We start from the raw sequence: 25,210 nt of genomic DNA on the forward strand, positions 1-25,210 counted from the left end.
AGGAAATGAGACACTTAAAATAGTAAAGGAGTTTTGCTATTTGGGGAGCAAAATAACTGATGATGGCCGAAGTAGAGAGGGTATAAAATGTAGACTGGCAATGGCAAGGAAAGCGTTTCTGAAGAAGAGAAATTTGTTAACATCGAGCATTGATTTAAGTGTCAGGAAAGTGTTTGTATGGAGTGTAGCCATGTATGGAAGTGAAACATGGACGATAAATAGTTTGGACAAGAAGAGAATAGAAGCTTTCGAAATGTGGTGTTAAAGAAGAATGCTGAAGATTAGATGGGGAGATCACATAACTAATGAGGAGGTGTTGAAGAGGATTGGGGAGAAGAGAAGTTTGTGGCACAACTTAACTAGCAGAAGTGATCAGGTGGTAGGACATGTTCTGAGGCATCAAGGCATCACCAATTTAGTACTGGAGGGCAGTGTGGAGGGTAAAAATCGTAGAGGGAGACCAAGAGATGAATACACTAAGCAGGTTCAGAAGTATGTAGGTTGCAGTAGCTACTGCGAGATGAAGAAGATTGCACAGGAGCGAGTAGCATGGAGAGCTCCATCAAACCAGTCTGAGGACTGAAGAACACAACAACAACAACAACAACAACAAATTATCTTAAATTTGTGATTTGTAAATGCCAATAAAATTACATTAGAGTGCTTGCTAAAAGCACACAATCTCTGAGATTTTATGAAATCCCTGATTTCTTTGATTATTCGAGATAAAATCTTATTCCTTGAGAATTCCAGGTTCCCCAGAAGAATCGCCACCCTGCTGATAGTTTCTGGTGGTCGTCGTATTTGCCACACAAAATTCCAACTGAGTCCTACGCACTTATTAAGTGAGTATGTCTGCAGTTCAACTGCTCGCCATTGTGTATTAAGGAGAAGAACAAACATGAGAACGTCCGCGTTGGCCAGAAAAAAAAAAGCAGGAAACACCACGTCGAGGTGGGTACCACGCAATTCCGTACCGCTACTGACCCACTTACCGCCTGTCTTGTCGAAGTGGTTCTTGCCGCCTCCTGTTTAATGCTACTGTGGCTCTCTTTCTTGTTGTAAGCTGAAGTTTTTTACTTGTGCCACTGGCGCTCCCAAGGCCGTGGAAGCAAGCGATCATTTCAAGGAAAATTCTTCTCGGTGAACCTGTCGCGTCAGCTCTCAATAAAATCCGAGCTTTCAACAACAGCCGCCATTGTCTTTGTCAGGAAACCAAACGACTGTCGAAGAAATAACGGAATCGCACAGGGATATCCAACTTGCAGTGGTCCCTACCGCAGTCAAAAGGTAACACTGGAGACTACGATGAAACGCCAATCGCAGAGCCCAGTGTTAGTATTGGTCGCAGTGGGGTATACTACATCCTCGTGATTCCGTTACTTCTACGACACTCAGTTTCTTGCCTGTGGAAGACAAAATGGTTTTTCCGAAAGCTCAAATTTTCATAGAGAATTAACGCAACAACTGGACCGAAAACGGCGAATACAATAAATCCGTCGCGAGAAACCTCAAGCTTCTATGCTAAAGAGAAGTATGAAAGTTACATGTTAGAATTAATTTTTAACTGTTCTGTGGTGATGTTTTGAAACTGAGACTGCAACCCAGAACCCTTGTCATTCGCAGACGTTGCTTGGGCATGTGCCCGAATGCCTCAGTCGGTAACACTACTGCCGGCGAGAATCAACGTCCACGCTTCTAGTCCACAGTGCGACACAGTTTTACAATGGCAGGAAATTTCGGTTAAAATAACGGTCACCATTCTTAATGGAGGTGGGAAAGCTTACAAACTAACTGCCAGACAAGTCTAGATAGTAAAGGTGGGTTGGAACACCCTGGCTACTGCAATGCAAAATTAGAAACAGAAGTGTATCGTAGCAAAGACTAATGTACTTCCAAGGTTGATAAAGGTAAGGTAAGTACTGCCATATAGTTTACTCGTTAAGAGATTCAGTCTTCCACTTCCGGTTTTCTTTCAACGTACAGTAGTGCAAAACTGCATCTGCTGAATATGAACCACAATTTTATTGACTTCACGGACAAGATCGGTACACGCTCCATGTCGGAGCTAATAAACCACGTAATCCACACTACCTAATATTACGTGTGTGGCAAAAATGATAACACAAAATAAATTACTACCAGCTTCACATAAAAATTGCCTAAAACAACAAATGACAATTTGACTGGAAGCCTGCATCTACATCCATACTCCGCAAGCCACCTGACGGTATGTGGCGGAGGGTACCTTGAGTACCTCTATCGGTTCTCCCTTCTATTCCAGTCTCGTATTGTTCGTGTACAGAAAGATTGTTGGTATGCCTCTGTGTGGGCTCTAATCTCTCTGATCTTATCCTCATGGTCTCTTCGCGACATATACGTAGGAGGGAGCAATATACTGCTTACTCCTCGATGAAGGTATGTTCTAGAAACTTTAACAAAAGCCTGTACCGAGCTACTCAGCGTCTCTCTTGCAGAGTTTTCCACTGGAGTTGATCATCTCTGTAATGCTTTCGCGATTACTAAATGATCCTGTAACGAAGCGCGCTGCTTTCCTTTGGATCTTCTCTATCAACCCTACCTGGTACGGATTCCACACTGGTGAGCAGTACTCAAGCGGTAAGCGAACAAGTGTACTGTAACATACTTCCTTTGTTTTCGCACTGCATTTACTTAGGATTCTTCCAATGAATCTCAGTCTGGCATCTGCTTTACCGACGATCAACTTTATATGGTCATTCCATTTTAAATTACTCCTAATGCCTAATCCCAGATAATTTATGGAATAAACTTCTTCCAGTTGCTGACCTGCTATATTGTAGCAAAATGATAAAGGATCTTTCTTTCTATGTACTTGCAGCACATTACACTTGTCTACATTGAGATTCAATTGCCATTCCCTGCACCATGCGTCAATTTGTTGCAGATACTCCTGCATTTCAGTACAATTTTCAATTGTTACAACCTCTCGATGTACTACAGCATCAACCGCAAATACTTCCGATGTTATCCACAAGGTTATATATATATATATATATATATATATATATATATATATATATATATATATATATATAGTGTATAGCAATGGGCCTACGACACTCCCCTGCGGCACACCTGAAATCACTTACTTCGGAAGACTTTTTCTCCATCGAGAATGACATGCTGCGTTCTGTTATCTACGAACTCTTCAATCCAATCACACAATTGGTCTGACAGTCGATATGCTCTTACTTTGTTCATTAAACGACTGTGGGGAACTGTATCAAACGCCTTGCGGAAGTCAAGAAACACGTCATCTACCTGTGAACCCGTGTCTATGGCCCTCTGAGTCTCGTGGACGAATAGCGCGAGCTGGGTTTCACACTATCGTGTTTTTCGAAACCCATGCTGGTTCGTACAGAGTAGATTTCTAGTCTCCAGAAAAGTCATTATACTCGAACATAATACGTGTTCCAAAATTCTACAACTGATCGACATTAAAGATATAGGTCTATAGTTCTGCACATCTGTTCGAAGTCCCATCTTGAAAACGGGGATGACCTGTGCCCTTTTCCAATATTTTGGAACGCTACGCTCTTCTAGAGACCTACGGTACACCGTTGCAAGAAGGGGGCAAGTTCCTTCGCGTACTCTGTGTAAAATCGAACTGGTATCCCATCAGGTGCAGCAGCCTCTCCTCTTTTGAGCGATTTTCATTGTTCACCATCCTCATCCTCCCCTTCGTAAGATATTTGTTCATCTCTTTCATCTGACTGTGTATTGGCTCTCAGGTGATTGATGAACTGTATGTAGAATGGACGACTGCTTACACTGATTTAAGGAGATCCCGTAAGTCCTTTAATTTCTTTTCTGGTATGGGTATGATGGCATCAGATGCAGGTGCAAGTTTCGGCATAGGCAAGCACTGAGTTTTCTTTCTGTTCATATCTATCGTCTTGAATGGTTCTTCTGAGAAGTAACTGTGTTTCTAGGAGACAAATCCTGGCATACCTGAGTATTACTTCATCCATTTTATCTTGTTCCAAACAATAGGATTCCTTTTTGTATTAACTTCCTTGTGCAGATAATGACTTCTCATCAAGTTGTAGTAGTCTTTTGTTCCATCTATATTGCAGTTATGGGTGGCTTTCGGGGAACCATGTTTATTAATTTGGCCCAGCCTCTTGGCAGTAACACTTCAGCGGTTGTTTTCTTTGTCTTCTCAATGGCAGCTTCCAAATGAGTATGTCCAACTTCAAGCAACTTATGGTTGATTTCCAAACGTCTTCCCTAAATCATGAATTCTTCAACTACTCTCAGAAACATGATGGCAATAAAATTATTTGTTTGTCCGGTACACGAATAGCTGTAGAGGTGTACCTAACAATTTCGTCGACCAGTTTCATCAAATAATCATATAGACAAGGAGCTATTTCTTGGCCGCCTCTTACTGCCACTGTTTCATTCCAAATGTAACATACTGGGGAACATTCTTTACATCTCTTTACAGAGATGGTCAAGTTGAAGGTCCAAAGTTATCTTCTGTAAAATGGCACACCACAGCGTAGAAAAGGAGTGGGTAGACATTTCTGCAAATCAAAGGCCAGGGTTACTACATTAGAATTCTGCTCAGCTTTCTTTTTATCAAGTCTTTCTGATCGTTAGCAGCCTGGACTTAAGCCAAATGCTGCTGTCGTTCCACTTCAATCTTACAACGTTCAGCATCAGTACAATTCTTAAGTAACCTGTCGTATTTGTCACATTTTACATAAGTGTCAGTCTTCGGTTTGTGGAAGCTAAGATTTGAACAGGTCACAAAAACTCTTTGATGACACGCTTCATTTCCTGGCTTCATGCCTTTGGTTTGGCAAAATTCTTAATAGAACCGGTATATTGCTGAAATACTCAAGTCTGGAAAATAATATTTTTAGAAGAATGAGATCGAGAATAATGGCTTTCGTAGGAAGGAAACGTGTTAATGTGTTCCTTTATTAAATCAGTGTCGTCAGATGGAACTTTCAGATCATTAGAATGTGTACCACATCCATCTTCAGAACACACTCGTCCTTCAGAGCCCCGTTTTTTCCCCACAATTATTCTTACCTTCTTTTGTGGTAAAGAAAATGTACTAAGGAATATACTCTGACATACTTCTATCTTAGTCTGCAAAGGACTATAAAGAAAGTACTTCCTGGAATATTTTCGTCTGCTTGCAGTCCTTCAGGTTTGTTCCTTAACGCTCCACATGTTTCTTTTCCTCAGACATATGATTAGCTATTAACTGATTTTGGGCTTCTGGGGACAATTTGTAATATTATATGTATCAACGTCACATATTCCTTTCCTGCAGTTTTCAATTCTTTCCTCCGATTTTTCTCTAATAATTTTTCGTTTCGCTTTCTTTTTCTGGATGAATCCTGTGGACCACATTTCTTCCTCCCCTTCCACTCAACTTTGTTGTTTCATTGCCAGGCTGTTGTTGAATTTGAAATCACGTTTGTCAATATGACGAATATGCATTTCCTTCTGTACTTTACTGGGATGACAAAGAAAATAAAAATGAAATAAAAAGGTGGTTGATAATATTTTAGACTGGCATTAAGTAGAGATACCAGTCAATTTATGGTCTTGTGTTGGAAAAATTGGGGATAAATTCTCCTGATACCAGTTTATTTGACTTACCTTCAAGGCAAAGTGACGACTTCAGCAGTGATATTTCAGGTGCAGAGTGATCCTCAAGCTCTTCCTTATCGCCTCTGTGAAACATGTTGTTTGTGCCCACCAAGATTGTCTACACTCCTCACCAACAATGCGCCGATTGGTTATAGGAAATGTTAAAGAAACAACTCTTATTACTGTGTATTCCCGCCAGATTTAAGTTCAACGTAACAGGACTGCTTCAGTTGTTGAACCCATCTGTCAGCAAAAAAAGGCCAATGTCGACGCTGGCCCTTCTTACAACGAATGTAAAATAAGAGGGAGGGCTAATGTCGAGATTGGCCCTTTTATGGTGATTGGAAACTTGATAAAACACTATGGGGCTTACATCTTAAAACAGCAGTATCTCATCATATATGGCTTATACATTGGACGTTTTAACATTATGAAGAGCACATGAAACTACATGGCGTGCACCAATAAAACCAGTTTTGACAAATACTGACATTGGCCCTTTTAGAACCAAGCCACTTAAATATTGCGAGAGGCATTTGAAGCGTTGCGAGCTGCGTAAAACCATGAGGTGGGGGCGGCTGAATGAACATGTATAAACGATTTATAATATAGGACCAGCAGAACTATAGGATAGTTTCATGACGATGCTATTGTCTATGGGGAAGTATCGTAGTTAGAAGACGGGTTGGAATCGGAAGGACTTGACAGCATTTTCACTGGTGTTATTAATGATCCGTTTAAATGTGGGTAAATGTAAGACGACGTATACAGGGTGTTACAAAAACGTACGTCCAAACTTTCAGGAAACATTCCTCACACACAAAGAAAGAAAATATGTTATGTGGACATATGTCCGGAAACGCTTACTTTCCATGTTAGAGCTCATTTTATTACTTCTCTTCAAATCACATTAATCGTGGAATGGAAACACACAGCAACAGAACGTACCAGCGTGACTTCAAACACTTTTTTACAGGAAATGTTCAAAATGTCCTACGTTAGCGAGGATACATGCATCCACCCTCCGTCGCATGGAGTCCCTGATGCGCTGATGGAGCCCTGGAGAAAGGCGTATTGTATCACAGCCGTCCACAATAGGAGCACGAAGAGTCTCTAAATTTGGTACCGGGATTGCGTAGACAAGAGCTTTCAAATGCCCCCATAAATGAAAGTCAAGAGAGTTGAGGTCAGGAGAGCGTGGAGGCCATGCAATTGGTCTGCCTCTACCAATCCATCGGTCACCGAATCTTTTGTTGAAAAGATTACGAACATTTCGACTGAAATGTGCAGGAGCTCCATCGTGCATGAAACACATGTTTTGTCGTACTTGTAAAGGCACATATTCTAGCAGCACAGGTAGAGAGTATCTTGTATGAAATCATGATAACGTGCTATCTTTGAGCGTAGGTGGAAGAACATGGGGCCCAATCGAGACATCACCAACAATGTCTGCCCAAACGTTCACAGAAAATCTGTGTTGATGACGTGATTGCACAATTGCGTGCGGATTCTCGTCAGCCCACACATGTTGAGTGTGAAAATTTACAATTTGATCACGTTGGAATGAAGCCTCATCCATAAAAAGAACATTTGCACTGAAAAAAGGGATTGACACATTGTTGGATGAACCATTCGCAGAAGTGTACCTGTGGAGGCCAATCAGCTGCTGATAGTGCCTGCATACGCTGTACATGGTACGGAAACAACTGGTTCTCCCGTAGCACTCTCCATACAGTGACGTAGTCAACATTACCTTGTATAGAAGCAACTTCTCTGACGCCGACATTAGGGTTATCGTCAACTGCACGAAGAATTGCCTCGTCCATTGCAGGTGTCCTCGTCGTTCTAGGTCTTTCCCAGTCGCGAGTCATAGGCTGGAATGTTCCGTGCTCCCTAAGACGCCGATCAATTGCTTCGAACGTCTTCCTGTCGGGACACCTTCGTTTTGGAAATCTGTCTCGATACAATCGTACCGCCCCACGGCTATTGCAACTTGCTAATCCGTACATCAAATGGGCATCTGCCAACTCCGCATTTGTAAACATTGCACTGACTGCAAAACCACGTTCGTGATGAACACTAACGCGTTGATGCTACCTACTGATGTGCTTGATGCTAGTACTGTAGAGCAATGAGTCGCATGTCGACACAAGCACCGAAGTCAACATTACCTTCCTTCAATTGGGCCAACTGGCGGTGAATCGAGGAAGTACACTACATACTGACGAAACTAAAATGAGCTCTAACATGGAAATTAAGCGTTTCCGGACACATGTCCACATAACATCTTTCCTTTATTTGTGTGTGAGGAATGTTTCCTGAAAGTTTGGCCGAACCTTTATGTAACACCCTGTATAACAAACAGAAAGAATCACTTAGTATCTTATTACGAAATTAATGGTGAACATCTTGAGCATGTCACACCTTACAAATATTTACGGGCAATACAAAGAAGCGATATGAAATGGGGTTATCGCGTAAACTGGCAATTTTCAAAGTCAAATGCAAGTTTCAGATTTGTTGAAAGAGATCTGGGAAAAGCATTGCATCCATATAGGTAAGCGCATCCTAGATGGTTGTTCGATCAATTCTAGAGTACTGCTCCAGTGTTGTCACAGACATCGAACGTATTCAAGGGCACGGTGCTAGGATAGTAATGGTCGCTATAGCCGATAGGAACGTGTAAAAGGAATGCTCAGAGAACTTATATGGGTAACTCTAGAGGAAAGTAGACGACGTTCTCGAGAAATGGTGTTGGGTAAATTTTGAAGAACGTGTACCAGCATAAGACTCTACAGCCATTAAGCTGCCAGCAGTGCATATCTCGCGAAGGGATAATTGTAATAAGATGAGAGATCACGGCGCGTACAGAGGAAATCTGACAGACTTTTTCTCTTCTACAATGCGAGAATGGAATAGGGAAGAATATCTGTTACAACATAGGCTAGCTAAATACATATGTTAATGTAGAGAGAGAGAGAGAGAGAGAGAGAGAGAGAGAGAGAGAGAGAGAGAGAGAGAGAGAGGGGGGGGGGGGGGGGGAGGGGGAGGGAGAGAGCGAGCGAGCGAGCGAGCGAGAGAGAGAGAGAGAGAGAGAGAGAGAGAGAGAGGAGGAGGAGGAGGAGGAGAGCTGAACGCTTCATAATGGATTTGTCAAGTCAGAGTGAAGACGTAAGACGCTGTAGAAGTGTTCTGCGAACTAAAATGGGAAACCATATGAAAAAGGCATTTCGCATCGGAATGACCGTTAATTCCAAACATCAGTCACGACAAGCTGCAATACGAGGCACGAAACAACCTTCTAAATTACATTTTGCGCAATGAACACGAGGAAATTTTCAGACTTACAGTAGGACTATCGTTAAAGCTCGTTCTCATGTGCCATGTGCGAACACAATAGAAAAATGGAAATAAGTATCGTGAACAGTCTAGCCTCCGGCATGCTCCGTACGGTGACTAGCGGAGTGTAGTACAACTCTGAAAAGCACTTTTCCAAACTCTTCGTAGCTAGAGCAAGGGCCTAGCAAAGAAATCCTACACTACGACGTTGCCGGAGACAGGAGACTGAGCTCTAAGGAGACGATCCAGAATGGCTTTTGCGGTGGCAGGCTTGGGTAAGACAGCTCCGAGGCAGCTGGGACACTGCGCAGAACTGGATAGGACCAGCTGCTCGCACGCGAGGCCACTCCAGTCTCTCTCTCTCTCTCTCTCTCTCTCTCTCTCTCTCTCTGTGTGTGTGTGTGTGTGTGTGTGTGTGTGTGTGTGTGTGCGTGCGATTTCGATGCTGCTTCTAGGTGCAGCTTCTGGGAGAGTTCTGAAGGCTGCTGGCTTAGCAACGCGCTAATAACAGATACGATACATTTCCTGTCTCGAGAGATAAGTATCGCTTATACCGTGACGACCTTCAGTAACACCTAAGGCTGCAACGACAGTGTTTACCGACAACGGTCGCCGGACGACGTAGCCAGAGGTCACTCGATAACACCGACCGACAGCACGTTGACCACAGCGCGTCATACCTTCTCCCTCAGTTTTTGGCGGGATCAAAGAGATTAGAATCTAAAATGGAGCATACTGTATACTCTTTCTTCAGTTATTAGAATGACCAGGTAAACGAATATATGATGTGGATGGAAAAACGCTCCATTACATTTTCGAGATGATTCGTAGTGACACTGAAAAGCGCGATTACATACACTCTGCACAACTTCAAATCTAGTGGTGAATGAACTCATTGAGGTACTAAATTCGAGACAGTGCTTCTGCCAAGGATACGCAGATGACCTTGTCATGGTAATACTTGGCAAATTCACTGACACAGTTAGGAATATGGCACAAGGAGGGTTGGACATTGTGCAAAAATGGTGCATTAAACAGGTTCTGAGAGTTAATCCTAAGAAGACTGTAGCGCCTAGAACCGCTCGGCCACAACGGCCGGCTGCGCTGAGCATTCTACGACTATTCCCGGATACGAAATTGGCCGTACTACGTCGCCTCAATGGCGTGGTAGTTAAGCAACGCTGCCTAGTGACTTTTAGGTACCGCGTTCGATTCCCACTGCCCTTTTCGTACTTTTCTGCGGTGGAAGGGGCTCTAGTGAGGTCTGCTCACCTTCGTGAGATCAAATGAGGAGCCGCTTTAAAAACTGCGTTATTATACAGAATAATGACCTCAAGCCAATCATGGGATTTTTCATCTCCATACACTGCCGCATCATACCGCCAAATTGTCAGCCGTTATGATGGTGTATGCCGTCAAATAACACCACTGTAGACTGTTGATCAAAACGACTACAAATGTTGTGATAGTTATACATACTTTTGAGTAAATTATTGTCATTAACTATCAACATGATAAAGCGCATCGTACCATGCCTGCCAACCTCGCACAGGACACTAATTTTATTCTTCGTCTTTCATGTTAACTCATGATTCATCCGTTCGAAACATGTGATGGGTGAGGCGACAGATGAGACAATAACCGAAACAGTGATTGCAAGCTAACTTTACTCTCGATGCCAAACGGAACGCAGACGCTGGGCAAAGTCGTATGCTGAAGGCGGCTGTTCTTCAGACACGGCTCAATACGTCACGTAGCGAGAAACGTTGGAAGTATGGACTGGGCGGCGGTGCAGGAAATATGGAGATAAGCAGCTGGCCAAATATAGCAGATACACGCCCCGGAAATGAACGTGATACCGTCGAGCTGAAATCGTCACCAGCGAGCAGCAATTTGTCCGAGTGCATCGTACGCAGGCCACGGGGTGCCGAGGTTTGGTGGACGCGCGCACTAACACGTGCCGACAGCAGTGATGGACGAGCTGTCCGGCGCCAAGGGGCTGCACACAAATGAAGAGAGAGAGTCCTGTGGGGCACAGCCCTGTGCTTGCCCGAGGGGGTCAGGGCCGAATTATCCCTCGTCATCTGGGAGGCAAGGGTCGGATCAGATAAAACACACGCGACTGACACGTATGTGATCTTCACGTACCACCTATCGAAATCTAAATGAGGACGCGAGCTGTCGCTTGCCCTATTTCAGAACAAAGAGTACACGCATAAATACATCTACACTCCGAAAAATGTGGAACTGCATACTTCCGCTTGTACCACTTATTAAGGCGTATTCCGCTTCCTTTCGTGTATGGAGCGTGAGAAGATGCTTATTTGCCTAGGTGTACTCTAAATCTTGTCTTTGTAATTCTTACGAAAACTGTATGTTACGAGTTGTAGCATATCCCTAGATCTCTGACCAAGCTGGATTCTGAACTTTATAATCGGGATTTCGCGGGGCAATTGGTGTCCATCATCGAGCACCTGCCAGTCCAGACCTTTCAGCATCTCTGTGACACACTATAGTGAGTCAAAGAAAATGTGGCCATTCTTTGTTCAATATCACTTGGTAGTCTTATTTGGTACAATCGAGCGAAGTCCTAATGCGTAGTGTGCGCCGCACGAGAGTCTTCTGGGAGTGCGTCTACTCAACGATTTTTTTTCCAACCTCATGAATGCGCTTACATTGCCAACAGTGTAACTAACGCATGCGAACTTGTGCATGCATTATTTACACAAATTGGAGACCGTGCGTAATGTGCATTGCTTCCGAATAATGTCGAAATCTTTTGCGCTGTTTTGCTGCTTGTTGTGTGTTATGTAGTAAGTTGAGATTATGCTTTAAGTTATTTTATGTGCTATTAGCGGGTGATCAAAAAGTCAGTATAAATTTGAAAACTTAATAAACCACGGAATAATGTAGATATAGAGGTAAAAATTGACACACATGATTGGAATGACATGGGGTTTTATTAGAACAAAAAAAAGCCAAAGTATTGCTAGACGTGTGAAGGATCTCTTGCGCGCGTCGTTTGGTGATGATCGTGTGCTCAGCCAAATATAACGTCGCTGTCACTTTGAATTTCTCGTACCTTGTTGCTTAGATACTTTTTTTTACCTACAGTCGCCTGATGTTTTTCTTCGCTGTTGCCTTTTCATCACAATAAACGCGGCACAAACTCTCGAGCAAAGAAGGGGATGCATAGCAGACTGCTTGCGCAAAGAGGTGGTGTATGGACACCTGAACGCGCATTGTGCATTAAGTTCGTGAATGGCTGCAAACGATCACCGCGCAGCCCAACGCTATCATTTACAGCGCATATAATTTTGCTTCCACGACCATTTTGCACAGTGCATTGTTGACAACTTGGGTCCATGGCTTCATGGGGTCTGTGTCACACTCTAACACTACACAATTGGTCTTACTAACTGAAATCCGGACTCATCTGAACAGGACACGGGTTTCCATTTATATAGGGTCCAACCGATATGTTCATGACTCAAGAAGAGGCGATGTGCTGCTAGCAAAGGCACTCACGTTGCTCGTCTGCTGCCATAGCCAATTAAAGCCAAATGTCGCCGCATTGTCCTAACGGATACGTTCGTCGTACGTCGCACTTTGATTTCTGTGGTTATTTCACGCAGTGTTGCTTGTCTGTTAGCACTGACAACTCTAAGCAAACCCCGCTTGTATCAGTCGTTAAGTGAACGCCGTCGCTCACTGCGTTGTCAGTGGTGAGAGGTAAAGCCTAAAATTTGGTATTCTCGGCTCCGAAACGATGCGTTACTGTAAGCTGAAAAAATGAGGGGAAAGGGGAGGGAGGGAGGAATAATTAAACGTGCGTATGATAAACCATTCCCTCAAAAATATTTCTCTCTTTCATACCTGCTCTGTGTTACCACGGATAACGTTTCACTCATCTCAGCTGTACAAAGACTTCAGTACACGCAAAGTGCTTATTTGCTTCCACCGCCCTGAGTGGAATGCTTAGCTTCTAATAAATGTTCACCAACCTGTAGTCTTGTATAGTAGTTGTTCCCTGCGCAGAAAACAGCAAGTAGGTCGTAAATCCGTTATATTGAGATGGTAAGAAACCCTTAACTAAGAACTGATTGATCTTATGTGAACAATTAAATTTTCAATAAGTTGGTTTATGCGGGATGCCACTCGCTTTTTATTAGAAGAACACGATAAACTGCACAATTACATTCCACTTTAGAGTCACAAATAATTTGTCTTCCTCAAAAAAAAAAAAAAAATGAACTGCTCTTTTCCATACTTACAGCTCTCACATTTACAAACTACACATTGCAAAGTAAGTATTAACTGATACCGCGACTGACAAACATGTCTGTCCTCCTACACTGCCGAACCAGCTTTATTTTTAAAAACCATGGATTGCTAATGAAATATTATCTGACATCGACCGCGGCAGACAACATGTCTGTTCAACACTGCCGAACCAGCTCTGATCTTACAGCCAAACCACTTCGCACGATCCGAAGATCTACCGAAGTGCTTCGTCTGCCTTTTCGTTTAGCAGTTGTTTGTCATTCTGCATACTTATGAACTAATGGAATGATAACACTATTGGGAGATCCTTTCATGTGAAATGCAAGTAAATAGGCTGTTTAGTTTGTACAATATGAATAACAGAAATTATCATTTTGGCGCGCAAATTCGGAACGCAATAGCCAATCGCGCTGAATGACCACTATTTAGGCGGGTTCTCTCACCCGAGACCCGTACCGAACAAACCATCTGCCATCGGTACCTACATCACATTATATCTTGCCACTTCTGTCTTCTCAAATACTCTAAGAAGAGCTCGTACATGAATATGATGGCTGCAAAGCGAGGAATATTACAGCGTCTATCTCCAACTACCAACCCGCCTTCAAAGTCTGTTAATTCCGTCGTATGGCCATAATCACGAATGAAACCTATGCACCCGAATCACATGAGTACAAATGACAGTTCCGCCAACGCACTGCGTTTTTATACCTTGTGTACGCGATACTGCCACGTTCATATCGCTGTCCCATGACTTGTCACTGTCACATCAGTGTAAATCTATGCTTTAGACAAACTCTGCTTTTCATCCTACAAGTGAATCCTTCCATTTGATTGGCCCACTACTGGACCTAATCGTTTGCATTTGATATCCTACTGCATCCTTGGTTCCTGGTTTTTGCATGGTACGACTGACTGAATCACGAGAACATTTTGCATTTTTGTTAAGTTTACAGTTTTAATTTTTTTTTTTTTTTGTATCAAGAAACTGCCTACAAGCTTTGCACGAAACTGAAATCCCACACTATCTGACTGTGGACTTGTCTACTGTTCTTCCGACATAACTGCAAAACACGCAGCCGTTTTCATTTGCGGAAACTGTAACGTTTCCCAAAGAATTATTCGCGAAGTCTTAAATAACATGAACTGTAACTGCCCTTACGACATGCTGTCGGATTTATAGTCCAGACATAAAGATGGATTCTGCAGAGATGTGGCAGGAACGCACCATCGGCAGATATGAAAATGATTAAGGGTTGCAGTTCTCTGTGACAGGTACGACGGCCACCAAAGTGTATCAGAGTCGTTAGTGTTTAGTATCGTTAACAGCCCTCGCGGGGTACACAAGGGGCGTTCAACAACTAACGCAATGTCAATCTCAGTTGAAAAAATGTGGAATTTGTTGTGGGACAGCGTGGCATATTCCCGCTTCAGCCCCTAAAGTTTCAAGAGCAGATAGGTGGCGCTATTTGCAGGGATTTTAAAGGTCAGTTCGGTTCTATAAGTTAAGATGTTTTTAGTCTGGTTTTGCAATCTAAGAATAAAAATGATACAAACGTTATTTTTTTAAAAAAATGCCTAAATATTAGGGTGCGTCTTGCTGTCCGTAAAATACGGTACATGTCGCGTAGGGAACTTGAAAATAAAAATTAGGGTGCGTACACAGAGGCATTTAGACAAGTCATTTTTCCCTCGCTCAACACGGGTTAGAATGCAATAGAAAATCGATAATAATACCGGTATGATGTAACCTCTGCCATGCAGAGTACAATACCTTGCAGAGTATTTATGTAGATGTAATTGTAGGAGGCTTTAGACGGAATACGGGCACCAGAGATGCAATAGGGTTCCTACGAATCTTGGGAGAAAGGTTTATTGAAAAAGGAAGAGACCTATATATGTGCTTCATTGATCTAGGAAAGGCACTTGACAATGTGGTTTGGGCCAAGCTGCCGACTATAATGAGGGAAAAGAGAGTGGACTGGAAAACCAGAGGACTTGTAAATGCATTATATCTTAATCAAAAAGTTTCAATTAAAGTGAGAGGATGCAGTACAAACTGGATCAGACTAGGAAAAGGAGTCAGACAAGGATGCTGTCTATCACCTACTCTTTTCGACCTCTACTTGGAAAATATGATTGACCAATGATCATCAGATGACAAAGGAGTAGAAATTGGAGGAAGAAGGGTAGGGTGTTAGAGGTTTGCTGATGACATGGTCCTTCTAGCCACAGGGGGAAAAAGAATTACAGGATTTGGTGGACACCATTGCAACTAACGGGAAAAAATATGTAATGAAAATTAACACAAGTAAAACAAAAGTATTGGCACTAGGAGGAAATAAGGAAATAAAAATTATGCTGAATGGAGAAATACTAGAACAGGTGCAAAATTTTAAGTATCTTGGAAGCAGGATAGACACCGATTGGAAGTGCACCACATAAATTAAAACATGGATAGCAATGGCAAAAGAGGTGTTTTACAAGAAAAGGAGAATTTTCTTGCAACGGTCTGGACAGAGAACTCAGAAAGACACTCATAAAATGTCTTATATGGAGTGTTGTTCTATATGGCGCTGAAACATAGACTATGAGGAAGAAAGACAGAGAAAGGCTGGAGGCTTTTGAGATCTGGACATGGCGGAGAATGGAAAGTAAGTTGGATGGACAGGGTAAAAAATGAAGAGGTACTGAGAAGAGTGGGAGAGAAAAGACAGTTACTAGATATAATAAAGAGAAGAAAAAGAAATTGGATTGGGCATATATTAAGAAAGAATGAAGGACTGATAAAAACAGTTTTAGAAGGTTATGTAGAAGGGAAAAGGAAGTGAGGAAGGAAGAGATTCCAGATACTGGATGACATGATGGTCGGCACAACATACAGCAGCCTTTAGAAGGAAGCAATGGATTGCAGAAAATGGAGAGGCAAAGGACCTGCTAATATAGCAGATAACTGATGATGATGATGAATTGTAGAAGGTCAACGATTTGAATATCCAAGTTTATTGACAATACCATGCTGCAGCGTTTATTCGAGTTTTTTATTTTTTATTACCTTCCTTAACTCGTAAAAATCTGTTTTGTATGTATACGTACATAACAACTTCTTATCTTAAAAAGCATTGTGTAAGCGCATGAGCTGTTCGTCAGTGCAACGACGGTGGCACGCCCAAGAACACAAAGGCCTCGCTATATTGTACCGGTCACGCGTCATGACGTTGAGGAAAACGCTGATTCAGCCTTCTGGAAGGCGACCTAACACCCTACGGTACTTCGTGGACGACAGCGGATGGGGAGCAGGGCGTCTCACTGGAAGCGAACATTTTTCCGCGCGCCTCGCCGGCCGCTGATGTTGCGAACAAAGATCTGTAAGGAGGCGCGAAGTGCGCTCTGCAATCGATCAGAGAGAGGCAAGCGACCCCGAGTCGGAGGGCTGCGCTCCGGTGCGCCTGCACCCGCGCTGCACTGACACGTGGGCCGCACGTGCACTCCATGGCATGACCATTCGGCAGTGTACAGCTTTCCTATACAGGCTCAACAGACCTGGAACCAGGCGCAGTAAGATGAGGAGACGCGACAGACTGACGGAAGGAACATTTCTGTTTGGACGTGTCCATGAACATGCTGTTACCCAATTTGGTGGTGTAGCAAGAAATGGTGTAACACTCGCAGCCACGTCACACTGTTAAGAGAATTTGTCGTAAAAGAACCCTAACTGACATGGACTAGAGACGTGTGTTTCAACTTGTCAGTGACAAGCGGTTTCAAACCCGACAGCAATTGTTGCTGTCCGAAAATACCGGGTAATCAAAAAGTCAGTATAAATGTGAAAACTTATAAACCACGGAATAACGTAGATAGAGGGGTAAAAATTGACACACATGATTGGAATCACATGGGATATTATTAGAACAAAAAAAAAGTTCACAAAATGTCCGACAGATAGCGCTGAACAGCAAAACGTCAGTGACTGCACATGACAATCGTGTATAAAAGGAGCTCTAACGAGAGAGAGAATCGGATGCGCCAGCAGTCGAAGCAAGTTGACGTTACTTGAAAAGGCACTTTTCGTGAAGCTGTATTATCAGAAGGGGAATGTGCTACTTCAGCATTACGATCCTATCGCCATAGGGTGGGGATTCGAACGGGTCAAGGTCCGTTCACAAATGCAGCTGTGGCGAGAATGATTTCGAAGTTCGAAGCCACGGGTTGTTTAGACGATAGACCCCGTAGTGGCCGACCGAGCACAAGGCGTAATGCTGCTGAGACAGTTCAGGAAAAAATGGAGACTGTAGCGGGTTCGTCTATGCACGGGAAAGTCAGCGCTCGTGCAGTCCCACGTCCGACCAGCATTCCATGCACTACTGTTTGTTTGGCACTGAGGCGTACCCTCCGATGCTATACGTACCAAATCCATCGGCATCATGAACTGTTACCTGGAGATTTAGTGAAGCGGAGGGCATTTGCGGTGTGAGCGTTTGAAAAGATGGCGGAACATAACGATTGGTTGAGTAACGTGTTGTGGACCGACGAAGCTCATTTCACGCTCCGAGGGCCTGTCAACGAGCACAACTGCAGAATTTGGGCTACAGAAAATCCTAGAACTGTCGTGGAAACGACATTGCAAGACGAGAAAGTCACGGTATGGGTTGGATTTACCACATCTACCATTATCGGGACTTTTTTCTTCGAGTAAATGCGTGATTCTGGTTTTGCAACTGCTACCGTTCCGGGGGAGAGGTACGCCGATATGTTACAGAATCGCATCATTCCCAGCCTAGCTGATAAACACCTGCTGGAACGTACGATGTTTATGCAGGATGGCACTCCACCTCATATTGCTAGACGCGTGAAAGATCTCTTGCGCGCGTCGTTCGGTGATGACCGTGTGCTCAGTCGCCACTTTCGTCATGGTTGGCCACCCAGGTCCCTAGACCTCAGTCCGTGCGATTATTGTCTTTGGGGTTACCTGAAATCGCAAGTGTATCGTGATCGACTGACATCTCTAGGGATGCTGAAAGACAACATTGACGCCAATGCCTCATCATAACTCCGGACATGCTTTACAGTGCTGTTCACAACATTATTCCTCGACTACAACTATTGTTGAGGAATGATGTTGGACATATTGAGTATTTCCTGTAAAGATCATGATCTTTGCTTTGTCTTACTTTGTTATGCTAATTATTGCTATTCTGATCAGATGAAGCTCCATATGTCGGACTTTTTTGAACTTTCGTATTTTTTTTGTGTTTTGTTCTAATAAAACCCCATGTCATTCCAAGCATGTGTGTCAATTTCTACCTCTGTATCTACATTATTCCGTGACTTATCCAGTTTTCAAATTTATACTGACTTTTTGATCACCCAGTACAGGTACACCTCAACCGGTATGCGAGTCAACATTGCGAAGGGAACTGTACACAACGAACATTTGAAGTCGGGTTCCTAGCAGAAGTCCTTTATTCACAGTTAGACATAAATCGGCACGCATTCAATGGACCAAAGAGCACAGGTCCCTCCTTCCAAGACAACAGTTGCCGTTCGAAGAGATTTTGGGATTGCAAAAGGTGGTCGTAAACCGGTTGCAATTCCGAAATCTCTTCGAATATTTAATTCGCCGGGGAAATTTTAAGTTTCACAACAGCCGCCCTGTTCACAGCTTGCGTCCATACATTCCTGTTTTTATTAATTCTCTGTCATCTAGCGCACCTGCCCTGGCCCATTATATCACCCGCATAGAAAGTATGGGGAAATAGTTGGAAACAAGGTGAAACGTAGTAACAACTACCCCCCACCATTCGGTGGGATTCAATCAACAATGGATGGTTTTAGCTGTATATGGCATGTCTGGAGAAACTTGTGGACACTCTTCCTTGCAGAATGGTGGCCTTTATCCTAGAGGAGGCGTTACAGAGTATTGGTGTAATGTCTCGTGGGGGCGACCGATTTTTTGTCCAGTGAGCTAGCGAATCAAGTTACTTTTGACCGGATTGTGGCTGTTTGCACAGCAATTATCTGGAGATACAATAAATCTTAACAATATCCGGATACTACAGTAAATCTAATTATGACAGTTACAGAGAGCATTCCGAAAGAGCCGTTCGATCGTAAACATATGCGTTACGAAAAGCTTTCATCTCTTTTCTACGTGTTCACCGTACACGTTTACGCACTTCTCTTAAGACTGCACTAGCTTCTTCATCCCCTCTGTTCAGTTTTGTCCCTGATAACTGAACCAATTGTCATCAGCGGTTTTGCGACCATCGTCATATTCGAATTGTTGCTCACTAAACCATTGTTTCCACGTGCAAAATGGAGTGTCAGTCACTGTGTGCAACGTCGGGAGTGTAGGGTAGTTGGTTGGATGGTAGATGCGTCCCGCGCGGAAATGGTGGATCTTATCGTCGATAAGAACAATGGTGGCTGGACTGCGTTGTCGAGGACTACCGTGGATAAAGTTTCCCCTTTTTTCCCAGCAAACAGTAGTCACCATTTCTCGACTTGAGTTAAAAGATTATTTGAATTTTCCGGTTTGGTGTTGTCAATGGCGGTACTGCATTGGCTATTTTGCTTGTCGCAGGTAATAATATGGGGAAAAATAAGTCATGTACATCATGTCGATAAGAGTCCAAACACGGTAATTCGCATGAAATTCACTCAAGCATTTTCGGTACCCACATCAGATTTTTCGTGGCAACTATGCAAATAGTGGGACGTCCAAGGCCGGGAAATTCATCAACTTGAGCACAAATACTTAACCTGATCGTAATTTTTCGTCCGCTTAGGCCTGCCTTTCCGCTCGTGACCAGAATCATTTGTATGGCCACCTCTGAAGTCTAACGTGCTGTCAAGCATTTTCCTCACTAATCACTGTAGGCTCATCTAATGGGCATAACTATAGATGAATCTGAGCAGCTGTAGATGCTTTCGCAAATAAAAGTCGAATTACACCACGCATTTTGCACCTGGCAGGAGCAATGTTTTCCAAAGTCATTCATCCACAATGAAAAGACTACCTAACAAAACAATGAGTTTCATGAACTTGTACTTAATGGATGGCATTCCATTCATATGAGTACAGTTACTAGTGCTTCACTTTTATTAACGTCATCGTGAGACTGGGAAGGTCCCCATCGGTGCAGAAAACGGCACTGCATAGTGGGTGGAGGAAAACACACTCAGTAAGGTTTCCTCGCTCAAGAGGTGGAGGATGAGCAGGACTGCAATGGCACGACCAGAAAGTGGGCTAAAGAGCTCAATGCAAGATGCATCGTGTAAGGCGCCCTTCCCTTGCTCTTGAGGAAAATGTTGAAAACTGGAGGTCAGACCCTACAAGGGACCATCAAATGCAGGCCAAAAGGTGAGAGACTCCTTTTAGTCACCTCTTACGTCAGGCAGGAATAGCTCGGGCCTATTCTAACCCCCGGACCTGTAGGGGATAGAGGAGTGGGAGTAGAGGTGGAGAGTGAGTAAAGGAAGGGAAGAGGTGGAGGAAAGAGACATGGAAAGGGAGACGGAAAAGAAGGTGAAAGGGAGGAGAGAGTGGAGTAGGGGAGAGGAAGTGTGGGTGCGGACCCCCCTGACACACTCGTAAATGTATTTAAAACCTGTGTTTTCATGTTATTTGTTCCTAGCAGGAAACAATTCAAGTAATAATGAAAATACAATTTATGAGCATTGCAACAGTAAGTTTTATGGAGCGGGAAAGACAAAGTGCGTCAACCGTATGTGGGACTACCTGCTGGCATTATATAAAGAGGATAGCTGACGTGTGAATCAGTTAGGCACATTCGGCACTGCACTGTTGTGTGGAATAGGTTGTCTTAAATGTTTCCCACAGATTCCATATGTTGCAAGGTAGATATTTCACATGTTGAAATAGCAATTGAGGTAACTGCAATGGTGTTCAATTGTATTAACTTTTGTGGAATTTTTGAGTGATAAGAGAGGTACTTTGAATACTATATTGTACTCTTCCAGCCAATTCAGATTACTAATAGTAGTGCAAGAAGTCTCATTATATTGTTGTATGTGTGAAAGTTATGCCTGAGGATGAATTTTCAACAATGCAGTCTTGAGTGTCTTCTATGTAGATTTACAGTTTTACGAATGACAAAGCAATGTTTCCCCAATTCTTTGTGATAACTCAATAACGACTGTAAAGTTTCATAACTTTTCACATATCTGTTTCACTGGACTGTGTAAATACCACTGAGCTGTCCATCACATGCCTTTTCTGATCACAGAAGGAACACATGAGCTACAATCTTAACTACTGCTGGTCCACATCCCAAAATTTTTGATTCATTTGGGTTTCTTTTTTTCTGTTAACAATTTTCACAAATGTTGCTGCCTGTTCACTAGTTCCACGTGGTATCCCAAATTATGTTTTTAGCAAATGAATTAGCCCATAACTGCTTCTTGGAAGTCACATAATCATTCCAATTTTGATTCAAGAATTATGGTTTTGAATCGAAGAGAGGCACCTTTTATTTTTATGAGATGGAATTATACATAAGGCTGAAATATTTGGCGAACTGACAAAATTTAACTGTCTGGCAACAACATTGTATCTTGCACAGGTGGCAAACTGATAAACAACTTCTCTCTTTTACTGGCACAGGCCCTCGTACACAAACATTTACTGGTGACAAAATATTTGCCAATTCTGCACAAACAAATAGGAATGTGTGTAGATTCAGAAACTTTCTAGACATTCGAAGTCCCAAAAATGTTGGTATTACTATTGAATTCCTTCAGTAATCACTCTGTACTTTGTCTCCACAATATGTGTACATGATAAGACAGCCACTCAGCACACAAAGTAAATATGAAGCAGAGGGTAGAGATAACCAAGGAAGTTTTGCATTCAGCTACTTACTAAATTATTTGTTTACAATCACGTCTATCACCCACGTATTTCATCTACAAAGTGAGTGAGTGTTACACTATTATTATGAATAAGTTATGCGATCAATCTGTCAAAACCAACAAGTCACTCTAAAAAAGGCCCTTGCAAATCATCAACCTCACTCTTTTTTTCTTATTTATCTAATGAATGCCATCCCATTTACGTAACAGCTGTATACAAAAGTACTCTTTAGAGATAGTATGCAATGAAACATATTTTATTCTTTCAGAGCCGTGAAACAGTTGATTATGTGAGGTCATTTGAACTGCAATATGGTTTGCAGATTACGGGTCAACGGAAGCGTCCGATTGCACCTGTCTGCTTTGAGCTATGACGTAAGAGTGTTGTGGTGTGAGGTCATTATGGCGCGGAGTCTATGAGCTGGTTTTGTGTGTGTGTGTGTTTGCCGAGGTACTTCGCAGCACCAAAATATGTTGGTGGTATGTAATTGTTTGTTTGGTTCTATTTTTCTCGAGTTGTAATGTTTCGTGTATTTATTGTGTACCGAATGTGTTTTCGTTTATGTAGGAATGTTTGACTTTTCAATTTTTGAGGCGTTGTGGTTTTGGTTTTGTTTCTCGTACTTGTATGTGTTGGTTTTTTTTGTATCAATAGTTATGGTTGACCAACATAGATCAAGGGAAGTGTCCGATTCTCGTAGATTTTTCAATTACTTTATTTGTTCGTCATTTTATGTGTTTCGGGGTCTTGGTATGTTTTTTTACTGTTATATTTAGCTTGTCCCCTCCGTAAAACCCCCAATTTCCCGTGGTTGTCCCATTAGTTTTATTGTATATTTGGAGGGAGATGTTATTGTCTTATTTATACGTATTGTCGTGTTTTTTGCTGTGTATATCTTGTGACATGATAGGCGCATTATTGGAGACGCGTATAATAGTAATTTCCGCCATACTGATGACGGGTCAGAGCAGCTGGGTGGAACCGGACACTTCCGTAATCCCCAGATTACAGCCCAAAGTCCAGAAACAGAATGAAATATTTTTTTAAATATAAATTGCAAAGTTATTAACAGAAATATACCATTTGACAAAATATGCAAGCTGAAAGAATTTTAGTACTTACCTCAGCCCAGAAACAGACAATGAGGGATGCACCAGAAAGAACAAGGGGGTAGTAAGCACTCATTAGGCTACTTGACCACCCCTCTTCAAATGCAGTCTGTAGATACAAAATATTAACTTCTTCAGTCTAAGTACAATTTATTGAAACAGTAAATGTTATTGTCACTAAGCATTATATCACAACACTAATTATGGAACTGTCTTAAGTCTAATGCAGCCTAAGTAGGTATAATTACGTTTTACCTTATAATTTCAGCAAAGTACCTCAGAGTATAATTTTATGTAACTATGGCAGAGACACTGTATTAAGTCCCACAGCATCATCAACAGATGTAAGGACTGTTTAACAAATGAATTGGTCCGTGGTAGACTAACAGACAACATCGGAACCAGGTAAAAAAATCAAAGACAGTATTGCAATGGAGTAGGATTCCACTTACATGTACACTATTCTTTACTTTCCCTACAACTACAAAAGATGAAGCTTCTTTTCAAAATTTCATGTGCCCCAACTGACTGTTCCCAAATAATTTCAATTTGAATTAAACCTGAACATAACAAAAGAATCATTGTGTAACCAACTGCATACCTGCCAAGCGGGAAAGCGCCGGTAGATAGGCACAATGAATAAAACACACAAACACACACACACACAGAATTTCGAGCTTTCGCAACTGGCGGGTGCTTCGTCAGGAAAGAGGGAAGGAAAAGGAAAGATGACAAGATGTGGGTTTTAAGGGAGAGGGTAAGGAGTCATTCCAATCCTGGGAGCGGAAAGACTTATCTTAGGGGGAAAAAAGGATAGGTATATACTCGCGCGCACACACACACATCCATCCATACATACACAGACACAAGCAGACATATTTAAAGGCAAAGACATGTGGAAGTTTCTTTCTATTTTATTTACAACTGCATACCTGAAATGATAAAACAACTGTCCACGAGCCACTGAAGTCAGAACAGCTAGAGCAGAACCAAAAGAATAGAAAAATGGATTGACAATTCTGATGCCTCAAAATCCCGGGTCCCTCTCAATTTGTGTACCTGTACCTCCTACGTAAAGGTTTTTTTCGCTCTTTTTCCCTTTGTCACTTGGTTAGCAAACAATGTTTTGTCTCAGATATCATATTTTCTTTTCTGATGTTTGTACTTCAGAGATATATTCATTTTGCCAGGTGGGTGAAGAACAAGGTAGAAGTGAGCTTATTGTGTTGGCTGCAGTTGCACTGTGTGCTGATGCAACGACTAGCATGGCAGACGATGGGAACTCAATAGGACGAATCTTGAGTCAGTTCACCTTCTATGTTTAGTAAATAAACTTAGCTGGTATTTTATCCTACTGTTATATATAATGATTGTATGGCATTGTTGGCCGGGAGGCCCCATTCGGGGGAGTCTGGCCGCTGTATTGCAAGTACTTTTTAGGTAACGCCACATCAGCGACTTGCGAGTCATTGATGATGGACACATAACACCCAGTACCCTGCTGGGATTTGAACCTAGGCCCCCTACGTGGTACACTGTAACGCTACCGCTGCACTACGGAGGGGGCCTTATCCTACTGTATATACCACCAAAAGGAATCATTAGATCCAGTGATTCTCATCGGTTATCATAGACTGTTGCCCAATTGCCTATGACTAATGTCAGCAAAGTACTACCATTTGTGTGCAACGCAAGGGCAGCAGACACTGCAGGTGCACTTTTGTCAGACACAAATGTCACTGTTCACCTCTTAACATTCAGTTACTGTTATACCAAAGACACATGTTTGTATTATGTTCTCCAGAAAGAAATAATGCCGCAGCTCATTATTTTTCATCACAAATACAAAACAATGGCCAACAAGCTGACTACATGCTATCTAGCTACCTACAGACTGCTATTTTAGTTTAATATGTAGTTTCGATAGAACACTTTCAATAGTTTTGTT

General features: G+C 42.5%; 1 protein-coding gene across 1 annotated transcript in view; it reads right to left on the reverse strand.

The window, feature by feature from the left end:
* Positions 1–25,210, reverse strand: part of LOC126278985 (uncharacterized) — a 308,717-nt gene that overhangs the window by 159,549 nt on the left and 123,958 nt on the right. The window contains exon 4 of the mRNA XM_049979288.1: positions 23,276–23,371. Coding sequence (XP_049835245.1) covers positions 23,276–23,371 — 96 coding nt within the window. The remainder of the gene's footprint in view (positions 1–23,275; positions 23,372–25,210) is intronic.

Source organism: Schistocerca gregaria, chromosome 6 (genome assembly GCF_023897955.1).
Source record: "Schistocerca gregaria isolate iqSchGreg1 chromosome 6, iqSchGreg1.2, whole genome shotgun sequence".
NCBI classification, from domain to species: Eukaryota; Metazoa; Arthropoda; class Insecta; order Orthoptera; family Acrididae; genus Schistocerca; species Schistocerca gregaria.